The 19331-nt window shown below is 47.2% G+C and overlaps 1 protein-coding gene across 1 annotated transcript; it reads left to right on the top strand.

Moving 5' to 3' along the window:
- The first annotated feature begins 7715 nt into the window (after positions 1-7715).
- LOC138681268 (GTP cyclohydrolase 1-like) lies at positions 7716-18241 on the top strand. Its single transcript, XM_069768634.1, has 6 exons — positions 7716-8054; positions 10723-10832; positions 13701-13756; positions 17011-17042; positions 17234-17318; positions 17970-18241. The coding sequence occupies exons 1-6, from the start codon at positions 7784-7786 to the stop codon at positions 18094-18096; spliced, it is 681 nt and encodes a 226-aa protein (XP_069624735.1). The 5' UTR covers positions 7716-7783; the 3' UTR covers positions 18097-18241.
- The last annotated feature ends 1090 nt before the right edge of the window (positions 18242-19331 follow it).

Here is a 19331-nt window from a genome sequence, read left to right as displayed (position 1 = left end):
CCTTTATTAATTTTGTTGCCCTCCTTTGTACTCTCTCTAGTTCCATTATATCCTTCCTGAGCACCGGTGCCCAAAACTGGACACAGTACTCCATGTGCGGTCTAACTAGGGATTTGTACAGAGGCAGTATAATGCTCTCATCATGTGTATCCAGACCTCTTTTAATGCACCCCATGATCCTGTTTGCCTTGGCAGCTGCTGCCTGGCACTGGCTGCTCCAGGTAAGTTTATCATTAACTAGGATCCCCAAGTCCTTCTCCCTGTCAGATTTACCCAGTGGTTTCCCGTTCAGTGTGTAATGGTGATATTGATTCCCTCTTCCCATGTGTATAACCTTACATTTATGATTGTTAAACCTCATCTGCCACCTTTCAGCCCAAGTTTCCAACTTATCCAGATCCATCTGTAGCAGAATACTATCTTCTCTTGTATTAACTGCTTTACATAGTTTTGTATCATCTGCAAATATCGATATTTTACTGTGTAAACCGTCTACCAGATCATTAATGAATATGTTGAAGAGAACAGGTCCCAATACTGACCCCTGCGGTACCCCACTGGTCACAGCGACCCAGTTAGAGACTATACCATTTATAACCACCCTCTGCTTTCTATCACTAAGCCAGTTACTAACCCATTTACACACATTTTCCCCCAGACCAAGCATTCTCATTTTGTGTACCAACCTCTTGTGCGGCACGGTATCAAACGCTTTGGAAAAATCGAGATATACCACGTCCAATGACTCACCGTGGTCCAGCCTATAGCTTACCTCTTCATAAAAACTGATTAGATTGGTTTGACAGGAGCGATTTCTCATAAACCCATGCTGATATGGAGTTAAACAGTTATTCTCATTGAGATAATCCAGAATAACATCCCTCAGAAACCCTTCAAATATTTTACCAACAATAGAGGTTAGACTTACTGGCCTATAATTTCCAGGTTCACTTTTAGAGCCCTTTTTGAATATTGGCACCACATTTGCTATGCGCCAGTCCTGCGGAACAGACCCTGTCGCTATAGAGTCACTAAAAATAAGAAATAATGGTTTATCTATTACATTACTTAGTTCTCTTAGTACTCGTGGGTGTATGCCATCCGGACCCGGAGATTTATCTATTTTAATCTTATTTAGCCGGTTTCGCACCTCTTCTTGGGTTAGATTGGTGACCCTTAATATAGGGTTTTCATTGTTTCTTGGGATTTCACCTAGCATTTCATTTTCCACCGTGAATACCGTGGAGAAGAAGGTGTTTAATATGTTAGCTTTTTCCTCGTCATCTACAACCATTCTTTCCTCACTATTTTTTAAGGGGCCTACATTTTCAGTTTTTATTCTTTTACTATTGATATAGTTGAAGAACAGTTTGGGATTAGTTTTACTCTCCTTAGCAATGTGCTTCTCTGTTTCCTTTTTGGCAGCTTTAATTAGTTTTTTAGATAAAGTATTTTTCTCCCTATAGTTTTTTAGAGCTTCAATGGTGCCATCCTGCTTTAGTAGTGCAAATGCTTTCTTTTTACTGTTAATTGCCTGTCTTACTTCTTTGTTTAGCCACATTGGGTTTTTCCTATTTCTAGTCCTTTTATTCCCACAAGGTATAAACCGCTTACACTGCCTATTTAGGATGTTCTTAAACATTTCCCATTTATTATCTGTATTCTCATTTCTGAGGATATTGTCCCAGTCTACCAGATTAAGGGCATCTCTAAGCTGGTCAAACTTTGCCTTCCTAAAGTTCAATGTTTTTGTGACTCCCTGACAAGTCCCCCTAGTGAAAGACAGGTGAAACTGCACAATATTGTGGTCGCTATTTCCTAAATGCCCAACCACCTGCAGATTTGTTATTCTGTCAGGTCTATTAGATAGTATTAGGTCTAAAAGTGCTGCTCCTCTGGTTGGATTCTGCACCAATTGTGAAAGATAATTTTTCTTGGTTATTAGCAGAATCCTGTTGCCTTTATGGGTTTCACAGGTTTCTGTTTCCCAGTTAATATCCGGGTAGTTAAAGTCCCCCATAACCAGGACCTCATTATGGGTTGCAGCTTCATCTATCTGCTTTAGAAGTAGACTTTCCATGCTTTCTGTTATATTTGGGGGTTTATAACAGACCCCAATGAGAATTTTGTTACCATTTTTCCCTCCATGAATTTCAACCCATATGGACTCGACATCCTCATTCCCTTCGCTAATATCCTCCCTTAAAGTGGACTTTAGACAAGACTTTACATAGAGACAAACCCCTCCTCCTCTCCGATTTTTACGATCCTTTCTAAACAGACTGTAACCCTGTAAGTTAACTGCCCAGTCATAGCTTTCATCTAACCATGCCTCGGTTATTCCCACTATGTCAAAGTTACCTGTAGATATTTCTGCTTCTAGTTCTTCCATCTTGTTTGTCAGGCTTCTGGCGTTTGCGAGCATGCAGTTTAGAGGATTTTGTTTTGTTCCAATCTCCTCACTGTGGATTGTTTTAGAAATGTTCTTACCTCCCTTCTGAGTATGTTTTCCTGGGTCGTCTTTGTTCGAGTCTAATGTTTTTCTTCCCGTCCCCTCTTCTTCTAGTTTAACGCCCTCCTGATGAGTGTAGCGAGTCTTCTGGCGAATGTGTGTTTCCCAGGTTTGTTGAGGTGTAGTCCGTCTCTGGCGAGGAGTCCATCATACCAGTAATTCACACCGTGGTCCAGGAATCCAAATCCTTGTTGTCTGCACCATCGTCTTAGCCAGTTGTTTGCATCAAGGATCCTGTTCCATCTCCTGGTGCCATGCCCGTCTACTGGAAGGATAGAAGAAAAAACTACCTGTGCATCCAGTTCCTTTACTTTCTTCCCCAACTCTTCAAAGTCCTTGCAGATTGTCGGTAGGTCCTTCCTTGCCGTGTCATTGGTGCCAACATGTATCAGAAGAAATGGGTGGACGTCCTTGGAGCTGAAGAGCTTTGGTATCCTATCGGTCACATCCTTGATCATCGCACCTGGAAGGCAGCATACTTCTCTTGCAGTTATGTCCGGTCTGCAGATGGCTGCTTCTGTGCCTCTCAGTAGTGAGTCTCCCACCACCACCACTCTTCGTTGCTTCTTGGCTGTACTTTTTGCTGTCACTTGTTGCTGTGTGCCCTTTTCTTTTTTGCTTGCTGGTATTGCTTCATTCTTAGGTGTGCCATCTTCATCCTCTACAAAGATTTGATATCGGTTCTTCAGTTGTGTGGTTGGTGATTTCTCCATGGTCTTCTTGCTTCTTTTGGTCACATGCTTCCACTCATCTGCTTTTGGAGGTTCTCTGACACTTTTTGCACCTTCTGTGACCAGTAGAGATGCTTCTGTTCTGTCTAGAAAGTCTTCATTCTCTTTGATGAGTTTCAAAGTTGCTATTCTTTCTTCCAGACCCCGCACCTTTTCTTCTAAAAGGGCCACTAGTCTACACTTCTGACAGGTGAAATTGGATTCTTCTTCTGGTCGATCTGTGAACATGTAGCACATGCTGCAGCTCACCATGTAGGTTGTCACATCTGCCATGTTGCTCCTAGATCCTGCTGACTTGCTGTGTGTTTTCCTTCTTGTGTAATCTACTCAGCCAACCTCTCTTGCAATAATGTCCTACAGGCAAAAATTCGCGCGCCGTATTTATTGTACACATTTGCCGTACAATGTTACACGTGCCAAACATGAAATAAAATGTCTAAGGCCGTCTGGCCACTAACTAACAACAAGATACTAACTGCAAAATAAACCTATACTACAAGAAAGAAGTTTGTGCAACCTTAAGGTACCGTCACACTAGACGATATCGCTAGCGATCCGTGACGTTGCAGCGTCCTCGCTAGCGATATCGTCCAGTGTGACAGGCAGCAGCGATCAGGCCCCTGCTGTGCTGTCGCTGGTCGGGGAAGAAAGTCCAGAACTTTATTTGGTCGCTGGACTCCCCGTAGACATTGCTGAATCGACGTGTGTGACACCGATTCAGCGATGTCTTCGCTGGTAACCAGGGTAAACATCGGGTAACTAAGCGCAGGGCCGCGCTTAGTAACCCGATGTTTACCCTGGTTACCATCCTAAAAGTAAAAAAACAAACGCTACATACTTACCTACCGCTGTCTGTCCCCGGTGCTGGGCTTCTCTGCTCTGGCTGTGAGCACAGTGGCCGGAAAGCAGCGCGGTGACGTCACCGCTCTGCTTTCCGGCTGCCCGGCGCTCACAGCCAGAGCAGAGAAGCACAGCGCCGGGGACAGACAGCTGAAGGTAAGTATGTAGTGTTTGTTTTTTTACTTTTAGGATGGTAACCAGGGTAAACATCGGGTTACTAAGCGCGGCCCTGCGCTTAGTTACCCGATGTTTACCCTGGTTACCGGGGACTTCGGGATCGTTGGTCGCTGGAGAGCGGTCTGTGTGACAGCTCTCCAGCGACCAAACAGCGACGCTGCAGCGATCCGGATCGTTGTCGGTATCGCTGCAGCGTCGCTTAGTGTAACGGTACCTTTACTGTGTCAGCTCCCAGACCAGCAGATGAGAGACTGAGATCCCAGCAGTTCCTTGATTATATCAGCTGAAGCAAAAGCTGGATCGTATGTGTGGAAGGGAAGCACCAGAGCTTTCAGGCTGATCACTAAAGAAACCAGGACCGGATTACAGAGAAATAAACAGCTTCACAATCAATACCGTGATACATATGAAATGAAACGGGGAGAAACATATCTGTTTTCTAGTACTTCTCCCCTTGGCACCTCACTATATATATATATATATATATATATATATATATATATATATATATATATATATATATATATATATAAAAACATTTTTTTTCTTTTGGCATGCTTCAATAGTCTCCATAGGAGGCTAGAAGCTGCCATAATCCCACCGGCTCAGCTACATACAGGCAATGATCAGATAGCCTATATGTAGCTGAATTACTCACTTGCTATGAGCGCCGACCACTGGGCGGCGCTCACAGCAAGAGCCGGCAATGACAACCATAGAGGTCTCCAGGAGACCTCTGGTTGTCATGCCAACCCACCGGTGACCCGCGATCATGTGACGGGGTCACTGGTGGGCGGATTTCTGGCGCGATTGCTGGAAGCGCTTGTTAAATGCTGCTGTCAGAGATTGACAGCAGCATTTAAAGGGTTAATAGCCACGGTGGATCGTGATTCCACCCGTGGCTATTGTGGGTACTTGTCAGCTGTTCAAAACAGCTGACATGTCCCAGGAAAGATGTGGGCTCACCGCCGGAGCCCACATCAAAAGAAGGGTGTCCGACGTGGGAGTACTATTATGCCCAACGTCGGAAAGGGGTTAAAGGGACTCTGTCACCTGAATTTGGAGGGAACAATTTTCAGCCATAGGGGCGGGGTTTTTGATTCACCCTTTCCTTACCCGCTGGCTGCATGCTGGCTGCAATATTGGATTGAAGTTCATTCTCTGTCCTCCATAGTACACGCCTGCGCAAGGCAAGATTACCTTGTGCAGGCATGTACTACGGAGGACAGAGAATGAACTTCAATCCAATATTGCAGCCAGCATGCAGCCAGCGGGTAAGGAAAGGGTGAATCAAAACCCCGCCTCTATGGCTGAAAATTGTTCCCTCCAAATTCAGGTGACAGAGTCCCTTTAAGCTTTTAAGCGCCACCTAGTGGCCACTTTATGCAATTAGAATGCTATGTCTCACTAGGGATTCAGGCTCTAGATCAGAAAAACAAGAGATTCAAATGCTGCAAACATACACTGCTCAAAACATAAAGCGAACACTAAAATACCACATCCTAGATATCTCTGAATGAAATATTCCTGTTGCAAATTTTTATTCACAGCATAGTGGAATGTATTCAGAACAATAAAACATAACAATTATCAATGTAAATCAAAATGAATATCCCATGGAGGTCTGGATTTGAAATGATACTCAAAATCAAAGTGGAAAAGCAAATTACAGGCTGATCCAACTTCAGTGGAAATGCTGCAAGACAAGGAAATAATGCTCAGCATTGTGTGTGGCCTCTAGGTGCCTGTATGACCTCCTTACTGTATAACGCCTGGGCATGCTCCTGATGAGGCGGCGGATGGTCTCCTGAGGAATCTCCTCCCAGACCTGGACTAAAGCATATGCCAACTCCTAGACAGTCTGTGGTGACGTTGGTGGATGGAGCGAGACATGATGTCCAGATGTGGTCCATCGGATTCAGGTCTGGGGAATGGGCGGGGCAGTCCATAGCTTCAATGCCTTCATCTTTCAGAAACTGCTGACACACTCCAATCACATGAGGTCTGGCATTGCCCTGCATTAGGAGGAACCCAGGGCCAACCGCACCAGCATATGGTCTCACAAGGGGTCTGAGGATCTCATCTCGGTATCTAATGGCAGTCAGGCTACCTCTGGTGAGCACATGGAGGGCTGTGCGGCCCTCCAAAGAAATGCTACCCCACACCATTACTGACCCACTGCCAAACCGGTCATGCTGAAGGATATTTCAGGCAGCAGATCGCTCTCCACGATGTCTCCAGACTCTGTCACGTCTGTCACATGTGCTCAGTGTGAACCTGCTTTCATCCGTGAAGAGCACTGGGCGCCAGTGGCAAATTTGCCAATCCTGGTGTTCTGCAGCAAATGCCAAGCATCCTACAAGGAGTTGGGCTGTAAGCACAACCCCCATCTGTGGACGTCGGGCCCTCAGACCATCCTCATGGAGTCGGTTTCTGTTTGTGCAGACATATGCACATTTGTGGCCTGCTGGAGGTCATTTTGCAGGGCTCTGGCAGTGCTCCTCCTGTTCCTCCTTGCACAAAGGCTGAGGTAGCGGTTCTGGTGCTGGGTTGTTGCCCTCCTACGGCCCCCTCCATGTCTCCTGGTGTACTGGCCTGTCTCCTGGTAGCGCCTCCAGCCTCTGGACACTACGCTGACAGAGCAAACCTTCTTGCCACAGCTCGCATTGATGTGTCATCCTGGATGAGCTGCACTACCTGAGCCACTTGTGTGGGTTGTAGAGTCCGTCTCATGCTACCACAAGTGTGAAAGCACAACCAACATTCAAAAGTGACCAAAACATCAGCCAGAAAGCATTGGTACTGAGATGTGGTCTGTGGTCCCCACCTGCAGAACCACTCTTTTACTGAGTGTGTCTTGATAATTGCCAATAAATTCCATCTGTTGTCTATTCCATTTGCACAACAGCATGTGACATTGATTGTCAATCAGTATTGCTTCCAAAGTGGACAGTTTGATTTCACAGAAGTTTGATTTACTTGGAGTTATATTCTGCTGTTTAAGTGTTCCCTTTATTTTTTTGAGCAGTGTATATCCTAAAATTATTCAACAAGGAAAATTAACCCTTTACACGACAGGTTTGACATTTACCTTTATCGTCTTCCTCTTTTCATACATGGAACTGAATGTTACTTCCATAATTAACTACTTGCATATTTGTGTCTACACCCAGCATTACAACTCGACCATGTTCTGCTGTATGTTTCATCACTAGTGTGGTAATTGCAAAATGTGTGAAAGCGTAATGAATGGGAGGGCAAATGGCCAGCTCATCTGGAAGAGCAGCATAGCTAACCTGTTTATCAGACGCCCCCCCTTACTTCTATTCATGTGCATCAGTCATATGCAATTGAGCCTGAGGGAGAAGAGGCCATGCCACTGGAAAGTCAGAACGTCACAGATTATCATCGGAGATTGGCCTTGGTGCTCTGGAGATCTATAAATACGGAGGATTCCCTGAATGAGTCTGACTGATCCATCAGAGCTGCCATTGTACTGTCCCTGTGACCAATACCATCCACCATGAACAGCCACACGAACGGAGAAGTCAACTGCAACTATCTCACCAGTTACAATGGAACCATGGACATGAAAAAGACTTTGGTGCAGCAGAGTGTGAACCAGTGCAATAAGGAGCACCATGAAGAGAAGCTGCCGGCTATAGAACGTGCCTACACCACCATCCTGAAAGAACTGGGGGAGAATCCCGAAAGGGAAGGCTTACAGAAGACCCCTCTTAGAGCTGCCAAAGCCATGCAGTACTTCACCAAGGGATATCAGGAGAACATCCATGGTGAGTTCACCTGCACACTGCAGGGGTGGGCAGGTCGGGGGGCACAGATATAGGTGGTGAATTGACAAAATTGCACATAAAAAAAACGTTCAGTCCTCTGCATGTCAGTCATTGTTTACTTGGCGGGAGCGATGACATCACGTACGTCCATGTGACTGCTGCAGCCAATCACAGGGTGTACATTCTAGCAGCACTGCTGCGTCCAGTGATTGGCTGCAGTGGTCATGTGGCAGTACATGATTACTGCAGCCAAAAACTCAATGTTTGATCTGCAGGGGCTTGAACAGCTGAGTATCTATTATTTTATTAACTTTCCTGCTATTTTTATTATTTTTTTAGACTTTACAAGCTACAGAAAGTGTCTGATAAATCACATAGATAATGCTAGTGCAAGATCTAGGACTTCCCTGCTGGCTCACTTCCACAATTCTGGTATAAACAGTTGTTGGACAAGTTACCCTATGGTTACTGTGCTGCGGGGCAATAACGTATACAAAAGGGGAGATTCTGGTTCTAGCAAATGAAGACGGAATTTTGCTGAACAAAGACATGCAATTTTCCATTATGCTTCTGTATCTCTGAAGACTGATCACTTCAGTGCATTCATTGCTTGTTACGAACCACAGTTATAACCATGGCCCTGTACCCAGCAGTGCACCTGAGTGACCATCACCATCATAGGTTATTCCCTATCTACAGGAATGGGGAGAACTTGCTGATTGCTGGAGGTCCGACTGCTGGGACCCCCCAGTGACCCTGAATGGAGTGGATGTGCGCATGTTGGATTTCCGCTCCATCCTTTGTCTCCTGGAGGAAGCGGAGTTCAGCGCTCGTCTATTTCCGACAGTCCCACTGACAGTGAACGGAGCGGAGGTCAAGCATGCGAACTTCTGCCCCATTCAAGATCAGGCTGCCGACCCCGCTACTCACAATCACTGGGGTATTCCCGCGGTCAGACCCTCCGTCATCAGCCATTTATCCCCTTTCCTGGCGGTTTTGATATCTACATAAAAAGTTGAATAACTTGTATAAACTTTCCTTTAATTTTGCACTAATTATGATCTAGATTTTGTTTGTGTTATGTTCACTTTGCAGTCGTGTGACTTTATCTGTCATCCACAATGCAGTAACATTAACATCCAAAATAAACAGAAAATGAACCGCTGGACCAGGAAAAGTGGCCTCCATGATCAGTCCTGAACTATGGGCATTGATTGCTCCTTCAAAATGCTTATATCCAAAAGTAAGGAGTAATCTCTGACCCCAAATATTACTTACCTGACGTCCTGACAATAGGGGGTCGGTCCCCCGCTCCCCTTCTTTGGGGTCATAGCTCGATTAATGTCACTAAGGGCAATGTTGAGCCCATTCATATTGATGTGAGAACGGGACATTGCCAGAAGGTGGGATCCCTGGGAAGATTTGGATAAGAGGTGAAATGAATGGCTAAAGGGGTTCTCCAGTGAAAACAGGCTATCACGTATGGACAGGACGGATGAGAACTTACTGATCGGTGGATGTCTCACCGCTGGGACCCACATTGATTGGCAGAACTAGGAATTTTTATCTAAAATGGATCAGCAGGTCGGGCACTTGACGGCCGCTCTATTCATACTCTTTGAGCTAGCTGGAAAAAAGTGAGTGCAGTCCTCGGCAGCGCCATATGCAATAAGTGGAGCTCAGGTCACACATGTGCACTAACGTTCCATTCTAATGGGAATAAAAGTGCCCCATACCGCAGATCGGTGTCGGATGCCGGCTGATCAGCAAGGTGTCCTCTGGATAAGTGATTATTTGTTTTCACCAGACAACCCCTTGAGGCTAAAACCAAGTACAAATGCAATTTTCCGAAGAACCCACAAAACAGGTATTTCCAAATGGCGCACACCCACTGGTGTACCGGAGAGTGGACCCAAGTGTTGGTTACGTAATGCTGCATACCGGAAGGGAGCAGACTGCAGAGCGGGGTGCACGCGGGAAGAGGGAAATTTAGGAGAATATACATCTCAAACATGATGAATGCAGATTGTCAGTGACGCATTGCAGATTAATCCACATGAAAAAGGTTATCCAATCTTACACCATGAGGATGCAGGTAGAGATGAGAAGGCTGCAGTCAGGCCGGGAATTTCTCTCTGAGCACTGATAATAGGAATGTGTCAGATTGGGCAGTGACATAAGCTAATTTATAAAGGTAAAAGAAGGAACTAGATTTCAATTATTCAAGTATTGCCATGAAAAAAAAAACAGAGGAACAGTTGAAAAACAAAATGATGTCCCAGACATAACGTTTTATGAGGAACAAAAGTATTTATAGACGTACAAACATGTTAGAGATGTGTCGGGAGTTTTACACAACCAGTCCTCCATTTACTCCTACCTTCCACTTGTGACTGCAAAAAAAAAAGGGGTACGGTGGTGAACATTCTCCTAGGTGAGAGGCATGGGGATTTATGGATTTATGGAATATAGAATGGAGGGCACTATTGTCCCATCCACTTTTATAGAAGAACAACTTAAGGGGGAAGCGTCATTAGGCGCAATTTCTAGTTAATTTTGGAATAAAAAAAACAAACAAATCATAAAAATTTACGGTAACGATACCTGGATACATTTGGTGTAATTGTCAGGATACTGAACGAATGATTTCTGCATCTGTGTATTGCAGATATTCTCAACAGCGCCATATTTGATGAAGACCATGATGAGATTGTCATTGTGAAGGACATTGATGTTTTTTCGCTCTGTGAACATCACTTGGTGCCGTTCTTCGGCAGGGTATGTACTAAAACCAAACAAGGACAATACATAACGCTGTCAGCTATTAATTAAAAGGATCAAGTTATAGATTTTTTTTTTATAAAAATGTTTTACCTGATTGTTCCTTGTTACATCCCTAGTAGTCTCAGATGTTCACTGCTCCGTACAGCATCTCTCTTGCTCACTCTGTGCAGGGAGACGGTGCATGTGCGGTCAGGGCTGCCACTAGAAATTTCGGGGCCCCATACAGGCAAAATTTTCGGGGCCCCCTTGAGACTCCGCCCAGGCTCCACCCCAGCCCCGCCTCCGGGCTCCACCCCTCGAACTGTCCACAGTCCCACCGCTCTCTCTTGGAAAAACTCCACTTCTCACCAATCACACATTGACAGTTCCCATCACCAGATCACACATATAGCCGGCAGCTTTTGTTTTGGCCAAAAGATTTTTTAAGCCGCCACCATAACACGGTAGACACTTTTGGCCGGGCCCTACTCTGCTGTAACCTATTAAATATTTGTTAAAATATGCAATACAATTTAGGTATATTTTTATTTATTTTTCAATTTTTAAAATGCCCAATAATATCACATAGAAGGAACAAATACCACAACACCATGACCAGATCACATACTACCACCACATAGTGACTGAATACTACAATTCTGATCAGTAATTTAAAAAAAAGCACCATACTATCACCATAAGTGCCATTATACACAGGAGATCTGTACTTAGTATGCAGTGTCTGTGTACAGATAATATAGTGATCACTAGTGAAATTATACACAGGAGCTCTGTATACAGTGTATAGTGTCAGTGTATAGGTAACACACTGACTCACCAGTGACGTCTCTAGGTGAAGTCCTTCATCTTTCATCCAGCACAGACCGCCATCATTTCATCCAGCCAGGACTTCTCTCTGCAGGAAATAACACAGTTATCTCGAGCTCCGCTTGCAGAACACATTACTTAATTTTTCACAACTTCTACATTACACCACATGAAGAAGGCGACATAGTATCACTCTATACAGTAACAGGACCGCCCCCCATTTAAAACAGTATACTCAAAAAATAAAATAAATACATCACTGCAGTAATAATATCCCTAAATTAGCCCCTATGGTATTAATAATATCCCCCAGCCTGGCCCCGTGTGTCTCATTCCTGGCGTCAGCCAGATGTTCTCCCATCCTGCCCTCATGAGTATCCATTCTGCCCCATATGATCTCCCCATCCTGCCCCATATGATCGCCCCATGTGATCTCTCCATCCTGCCCCATCTGTCTCCATCATATCCATCCTGCCCCATGATCCTGCACGATCTGTCTCCAATTCTGCCCCCTATGTCTCCAACCATGCCCCCATGTCTCCATTCTGCCCCCTATGTCTCCAACCATGCCCCCATGTCTGCAATCCTGACACTTGTCTCCAATCATGCCCCGTGTCTCCATTCTGCCCCATCTGTCTCCAATCCTGCCCCATCTGTCTCCAGTCATGCCCCCATGTCTTTCATCCTGCCCCGTGTCTCCAATCATGCCCCGTATCTCCATTCTGCCCCAATGTCCAGCATTCTGCCCCTGGGTCTCACAGTCTGCCCCTGTGTCCAGCATTCTGCCCCTGTCACTGTGTCCAGCATTCTGCCCCTGTCACTGTGTCCAGCATTTCTGCCCCTGTCACTGTGTCCAGCATTTCTGCCCCACTGTCTCCAGCATTTCTGCCCCTGTGTGTCCACCATTCTGCCCCACTGTGTCCAGCATTTCTGCCCCACTGTGTCCAGCATTCTGCCCCACTGTGTCCACCATTCTGTCCCACTGCGTCCACCATTCTGTCCCACTGTGTCCAGCATTTCTGCCCCTGTGTGTCCACCATTCTGCCCCACTGTGTCCACCATTCTGTCCCACTGTGTCCAGCATTTCTGCCCCACTGTGTCCAGCATTTCTGCCCCTGTGTGTGTCCAGCATTTCTGCCCCTGTGTGTCCACCATTCTGCCCCACTGTGTCCAGCATTTCTGCCCCACTGTGTCCAGCATTTCTGCCCCTGTGTGTCCAGCATTCTGCCCCTGTGTCCAGCATTCTGCCCCACTGTGTCCAGCATTTCTGCCCCTGTGTGTCCAGCATTTCTGCCCCTGTGTGTCCAGCATTTCTGCCCGTGTGTCCAGCATTCTGCCCCACTGTGTCCAGCATTCTGCCCCACTGTGTCCAGCATTTCTGCCCCTGTGTGTCCAGCATTCTAGTCCCCCGCTGCCGTCTGCTCCTCCGCCGGGTCCCTCGTCGTCTGGTGGTCCCCTCCCCCGCCTGCCTCTTCTCCTCCGCCGTCTGACTGGTCCCCCGCCGCCCGCCGGTTCCCCGCTGCCGCCGCCCGCCGGTGCTTGCCTCTTCTGGCCCCGGGCCCCGCTGGCGCTTGCCTCTGCCCTCTCCTCTGCCGGTCCCCCGCTGCAGCCGCGTGCCTCTTCTCCTCCGCCGGGTCCCTCGTCGTCCGGTGGTCCCCCGCTGCCTCTTCTCTGCTCCCTCCGCCGTCCACGTGGTGTCACACTGCCGCACGCTGCTTTGCTCTGGTCCCGGAAGTGGAGCAGGGCAGCATGTGACGTCACTAACTTCCGGCGGGCGGGCCCATGATGCACCGCGGGCCCGGCCGCCTTAAAGGTACAAGGCACATTTAGGGACAGCAGGCACAGCACAGCGGCACTGGCAGCCGCAGCCGCAATAAAAATGTCAGGGGGGCCCGAGCAGAGCGCGGACCAGACCGGCTGCCAGCGTGCTCACTCGGGCCCCCCTTTTTGCTCCTCATCACCGGGCCCCATACGGCAGTGATGCCTGTAATGCCCTGATGGCGGCCCTGTGTGCGGTTCTCAGGGTAATGATTATTATTTATTTTTTATTTCTAGGTGCACATCGGCTATTTACCAAATAAAAAAGTTGTTGGCCTGAGCAAACTGGCAAGGTAAGACTCCTCTGGCACTGACTGCTCTTCACTGAAAACAAAAGAATCATACGGTCACGATTCTGCCACAATGTCCTAGGGACGCTGGGCGTGTCAGTACTGTGAGTGACAGCTCAGCCGTCCTATGGAAAGCAGGGGCGTGTCAGGCTGTCAGTGCTGTGAGTGACAGCTCAGCCGTCCTATGGAAAGCAGGGGCGTGTCAGTACTGTGAGTGACAGCTCAGCCGTCCTATGGAAAGCAGGGGCGTGTCAGTACTGTGAGTGACAGCTCAGCCGTCCTATGGAAAGCAGGGGCGTGTCAGTACTGTGAGTGACAGCTCAGCCGTCCTATGGAAAACGGGCGTGTCAGGCTGTCAGTGCTGTGAGTGACAGCTCAGCCGTCCTATTGAAAGCAGGGGCGTGTCAGGCTGTCAGTGCTGTGACAGCTCAGCCGTCCTATGGAAAGCAGGGGCGTGTCAGGCTGTCAGTGCTATGAGTGACAGCTCAGCCGTCCTATGGATAGCAGGGGCGTGTCAGGCTGTCAGCTCTGTGAGTGACAGCTCAGCCGCCCTATGGATAGCAGGGGCGTGTCAGGCTGTCAGTGCTGTGAGTGACAGCTCAGCCGCCCTATGGATAGCAGGGGTGTCAGGCTGTCAGTGCTGTGAGTGACAGCTCAGCCGCCCTATGGATAGCAGTGGCATCAGGCTGTCAGTGCTGTGACAGCTCAGCCGTCCTATGGATAGCAGGGGCGTCAGGCTGTCAGTGACAGCTCAGCCGTCCTATGGATAGCAGGGGCGTGTCAGGCTGTCAGCGCTGTGAGTGACAGCTCAGCCACTCTATGGATAGCAGGGGCATGTCAGGCTGTCAGTGCTGTGAGTGACAGCTCAGCCGCCCTATGGATAGCAGGGGTGTCAGTGCTGTGACAGCTCAGCCGCCCTAAGGATAGCAGGGGCGTGTCAGGCTGTCAGTGCTGTGAGTGACAGCTCAGCCATCCTATGGAAAGCAGGGGCGTGTCAGGCTGTCAGTGCTGTGAGTGACAGCTCAGCCATCCTATGGAAAGCAGGGGCGTGTCAGGCTGTCAGTGCTGTGACAGCTCAGCAGTCCTATGGAAAGCAGGGGCATCAGGCTGTCAGTGACAGCTCAGCCGTCCTATGGATAGCAGGGGCGTGTCAAGCTGTCAGCGCTGTGAGTGACAGCTCAGCCGCCCTATGGATAGCAGGGGCGTGTCAGGCTGTCAGTGCTGTGAGTGACCGCTCAGCCGCCCTATGGATAGCAGGGGTGTCAGTGCTGTGACAGCTCAGCCGCCCTATGGATAGCAGTGGCATCAGGCTGTCAGTGCTGTGACAGCTCAGCCGCCCTATGGATAACAGGGGCATCAGGCTGTCAGTGACAGCTCAGCCGTCCTATGGATAATAGGGGCGTGTCAGGCTGTCAGCGCTGTGAGTGACAGCTCAGCCGCCCTATGGATAGCAGGGGCGTGTCAGGCTGTCAGTGCTGTGAGTGACAGCTCAGCCGCCCTATGGATAGCAGGGGTGTCAGTGCTGTGACAGCTCAGCCACCCTATGGATAGCAGTGGCATCAGGCTGTCAGTGCTGTGAGTGACAGCTCAGCCGTCCAATGGATAGCAGGGGCGTGTCAGGCTGTCAGTGCTGTGACAGCTCAGCCATCCTATGGAAAGCAGGGGCGTGTCATGCTGTCACAGCTCAGCAGTCCTATGGAAAGCAGGGGCATCAGGCTGTCAGTGACAGCTCAGCCGTCCTATGGATAGCAGGGGCGTGTCAAGCTGTCAGCGCTGTGAGTGACAGCTCAGCCGCCCTATGGATAGCAGGGGCGTGTCAGGCTGTCAGTGCTGTGAGTGACCGCTCAGCCGCCCTATGGATAGCAGGGGTGTCAGTGCTGTGACAGCTCAGCCGCCCTATGGATAGTAGTGGCATCAGGCTGTCAGTTCTGTGACAGCTCAGCCGTCCTATGGATAGCAGGGGCGTGTCAGGCTGTCAGTGCTGTGACAGCTCAGCCGCCCTATGGATAGCAGGGGCGTGTCAGGCTGTCAGCGCTGTGAGTGACAGCTCAGCCGTCCTATGGATAGCAGGGGCGTGTCAGGCTGTCAGCGCTGTGAGTGACAGCTCAGCCGTCCTATGGATAGCAGGGGCGTGTCAGGCTGTCAGCGCTGTGAGTGACAGCTCAGCCGCCCTATGGATAGCAGGGGCGTGTCAGGCTGTCAGTGCTGTGAGTGACAGCTCAGCCGCCCTATGGATAGCAGGGGTGTCAGTGCTGTGACAGCTCAGCCACCCTATGGATAGCAGTGGCATCAGGCTGTCAGTGCTGTGAGTGACAGCTCAGCCGTCCAATGGATAGCAGGGGCGTGTCAGGCTGTCAGCGCTGTGAGTGACAGCTCAGCCGCCCTATGGATAGCAGGGGCATGTCAGGCTGTCAGTGCTGTGACAGCTCAGCCGCCCTATGGAAAGCAGGGGCGTGTCAGGCTGTCAGTGCTGTGACAGCTCAGCCGTCCTATGGATAGCAGGATCAGGCTTTCAGTGCTGTGATAGCTCAGCCGCCCTATGGATAGCAGGGGCGTGTCAGGCTGTCAGTGACAGCTCATCCTCTCTCTAGACAGCAGGGGCGTGTAAGGCTGTCGGTGCTGTGACAGCTCAGTCATCCTGTGGATAGTAGGGGCGTGTCAGGCTGTCAGTGACAGCTCAGCCGCCCTATGGATAGCAGGGACGTGTCAGGCTGTCAGTGACAGCTCATCCTCTCTCTGGATAGCAGGGGCGTGTCGGGCTGTCAGTGCTGTAACAGCTCAGCAGCCCTTATTAGAGAATTCTGCTTCCACTTAGGAGTCATTCCTCCTCCCTTCGCTGCCTCATGAATCATCATCCACTTTGAAAGAACTTGCTCCTCCTTATGCAAGACAAGACTGACAGGAAGCTCAGTGACTGGTCAGGTTACAGTGGAAGGATGAGAAAACAGGCAGAGGGAGACACACAAAGATGATGAGCTTTCTAACAAGTCTTTTACCTCACTCAGAGCCAGATTCACATCTACACTGCTCGTACTGCAGAATATTATTCTCCATGCTATTGCTTCTTTCTGTGTGCAAAGTAATCAATGAAGAACAGGAAGCCTTCTCTCTGCCATGTTTTGGAGATAACATAGCAGCTCCTCTCTCCAGCTCAGAGTCAATATATATACAAATAACTAATGATCTATGCCCATTTTTTTTGCTGTCCCCCTATAATTAATCAGCCATTTGATATATATTTTTTTTCCTTCTTTCAGAATTGTAGAAATCTTCAGCCGGAGATTACAAGGTAAGGTTTCATACAGGCTTACAATTTTTTTTTTGTACCATAGATAAATTTAGAACGGAGGCTGAGTATTATTTTAAAGTAATAAAATCCACAGAAGAAATGAAACAACTTTGTGAAACATTCGGACCTCTTATTACCAAACTAGTAATCATCTGTGATCTCCAATTATAATACTATTGTATATTTTACAGTTCAAGAACGACTTACGAAGCAAATTGCCCTTGCCATCAATGAGGCGCTCCAGCCATTGGGAGTGGCAGTTGTGATAGAGGCTTTGTAAGTAGCATCTTTCTTGTATTGTTTTCCTTTTCTAAAAATTAATCTCTTTAGGATATTATGGATGCTTTTTTTTTTTACTAAAATGCATGTATTTCTGGCTAAAAATAAATTTGTGCAATTGGGTTTTAGTAAAACTGATGCACCGTTTGTCTTCTATAGCTTCTGTGTTGCACTTAGTATTGCTGGCTGCGAATGAGTTAACTAAAAATCCATTAGAAATCTCATTCTAGCTTCCTTCTTCTGAGATATTCTCAGTTGATTTCGGTCGGGGCAACATGGTGACATGTGTAGAGTGAGAGCAGGTCACTGAAAAGTCGTGTGCTTCATGACGTGCTCACTGACCGATTATCTAGCTAACTCATTCTGCAGCCAACAAGACAATGCAACACATCGGCTATAGAAAGCAACCAGTGAAATTTTTTTTTTTTTTTTAATAAAACCCATTTGCAAAAATGAGATTTAGTCAAAAATAAATGCATATAAGTAAATTTAAAATTAAAAGAAAAGGCCCAAGAGATTTCCTATAATTTACACCAGAAATCAGCATGAATTATAAGGGAAATTTGTACCATTACGAGGGGTTGAATACTTTAATTGCACCACTTCCAGGGCTCATCTATTGAGGAAGGTTTGTGTTCTTCATTACAGGCACATGTGTATGGTAATGCGAGGAGTACAGAAGATGAACAGCAGAACGGTCACCAGCACAATGCACGGCGCCTTCAGAGACGATCCTAAGACCAGAGAAGAATTCCTCTCACTGATCAAACAATGATCTACCAGAAATATGTAAAAAATGCAAAGTATTATATTCACACAATCAAACTGTAATATTTCTGATTTATTCACAGACGGTGCTCAACGTTATACATTTTTTTTGTTTATCTGAAAAAAAAATTAATAAAACAAATTTCACTATTGACAGATTCACAGTGAATCGATGAGATAACGCTATTGTTGTAGGTGCTATGTTCTTTTCTTTGTAGGCCTTACTTCGTTTTCGGTAAACAGTAGAATGATGTGCTTTACCAAAAAGCTCTATCTTGGTCTCATCTGTCCACAAGACGCTTTCACAGAAGGATTTTGGCTTACTCATGTACATTTTGTCAAACTGCAGTTTAGCTTTTTTTCCTGTCTGTGTCAGCAGCATATTTTTCAACAATTTTGGTTCTCAAGTCCTCAGGTAGTTCTCTTCTCCTCTTTCTGGTCTCCATGCTTAATGTGGAGCACAGACACACAATGCAAAGATTTTCATATTGCCCACACCTATTACTTGTCACAGTTGAGTATGAAGAGCATCACATGCTTGAAACAAAGTGGTCTATCGACAATTTTAGAAAACATACAATTTTATCTGGACCATTTTTGGGGGATATTATGTGAAATTATGTTCAATTCGCCTTTTTTTCCCCCCTCTTTTTTTGTGTTGCTCCAAGATGCACAAAGGAAACAAACATGTATAACAAAACATGCATAACTGCAATAATTTTCTGGAACAATTTCAAGGATGCCAACACTTTCGGCAATGGCTGTATCAGCTGAGAGGAGCGTATGTCTTTTTCTAAGAGATATAAACTCCTGTCAGATCAGTGAGTTGACTGACAGATTCTCAATAATTCATTCCAGAGCCAGCAAAACACAGTGCAACAAAGAGGCTATAGAAGACAAACGGTGCAACATTTCTAATACAACCCAAGTGCAGATTATGATTTTTAGTAACAAATACATGCATTTAAGTAAAAATGAACAATTATCATTAAAGGGACACTGTCACCTGAATTTGGAGGGAACAATCTTCAGCCATGGAGGCGGGGTTTTGGGGTTTTTGATTCACCTTTTCCTTACCCGCTGGCTTCATGCTGGCTGCAATATTGGATTGAAGTTCATTCTCTGTCCTCCATAGTACACGCCTGCGCTGTGCAAGATTGCCTTGTGCAGGTATGTACTACGGAGGACAGAGAATGAACTTCAATCCAATATTGCAGCCAGCATGCAGCCAGCGGGTAAGGA

This window comes from Ranitomeya imitator, chromosome 5 (assembly GCF_032444005.1).
Source record: "Ranitomeya imitator isolate aRanImi1 chromosome 5, aRanImi1.pri, whole genome shotgun sequence".
Lineage (NCBI taxonomy): Eukaryota > Metazoa > Chordata > Amphibia > Anura > Dendrobatidae > Ranitomeya > Ranitomeya imitator.
The sequence above is the reverse complement of the archived record's forward strand: the minus strand, read 5'-3'. Positions and strand labels throughout refer to the sequence as shown.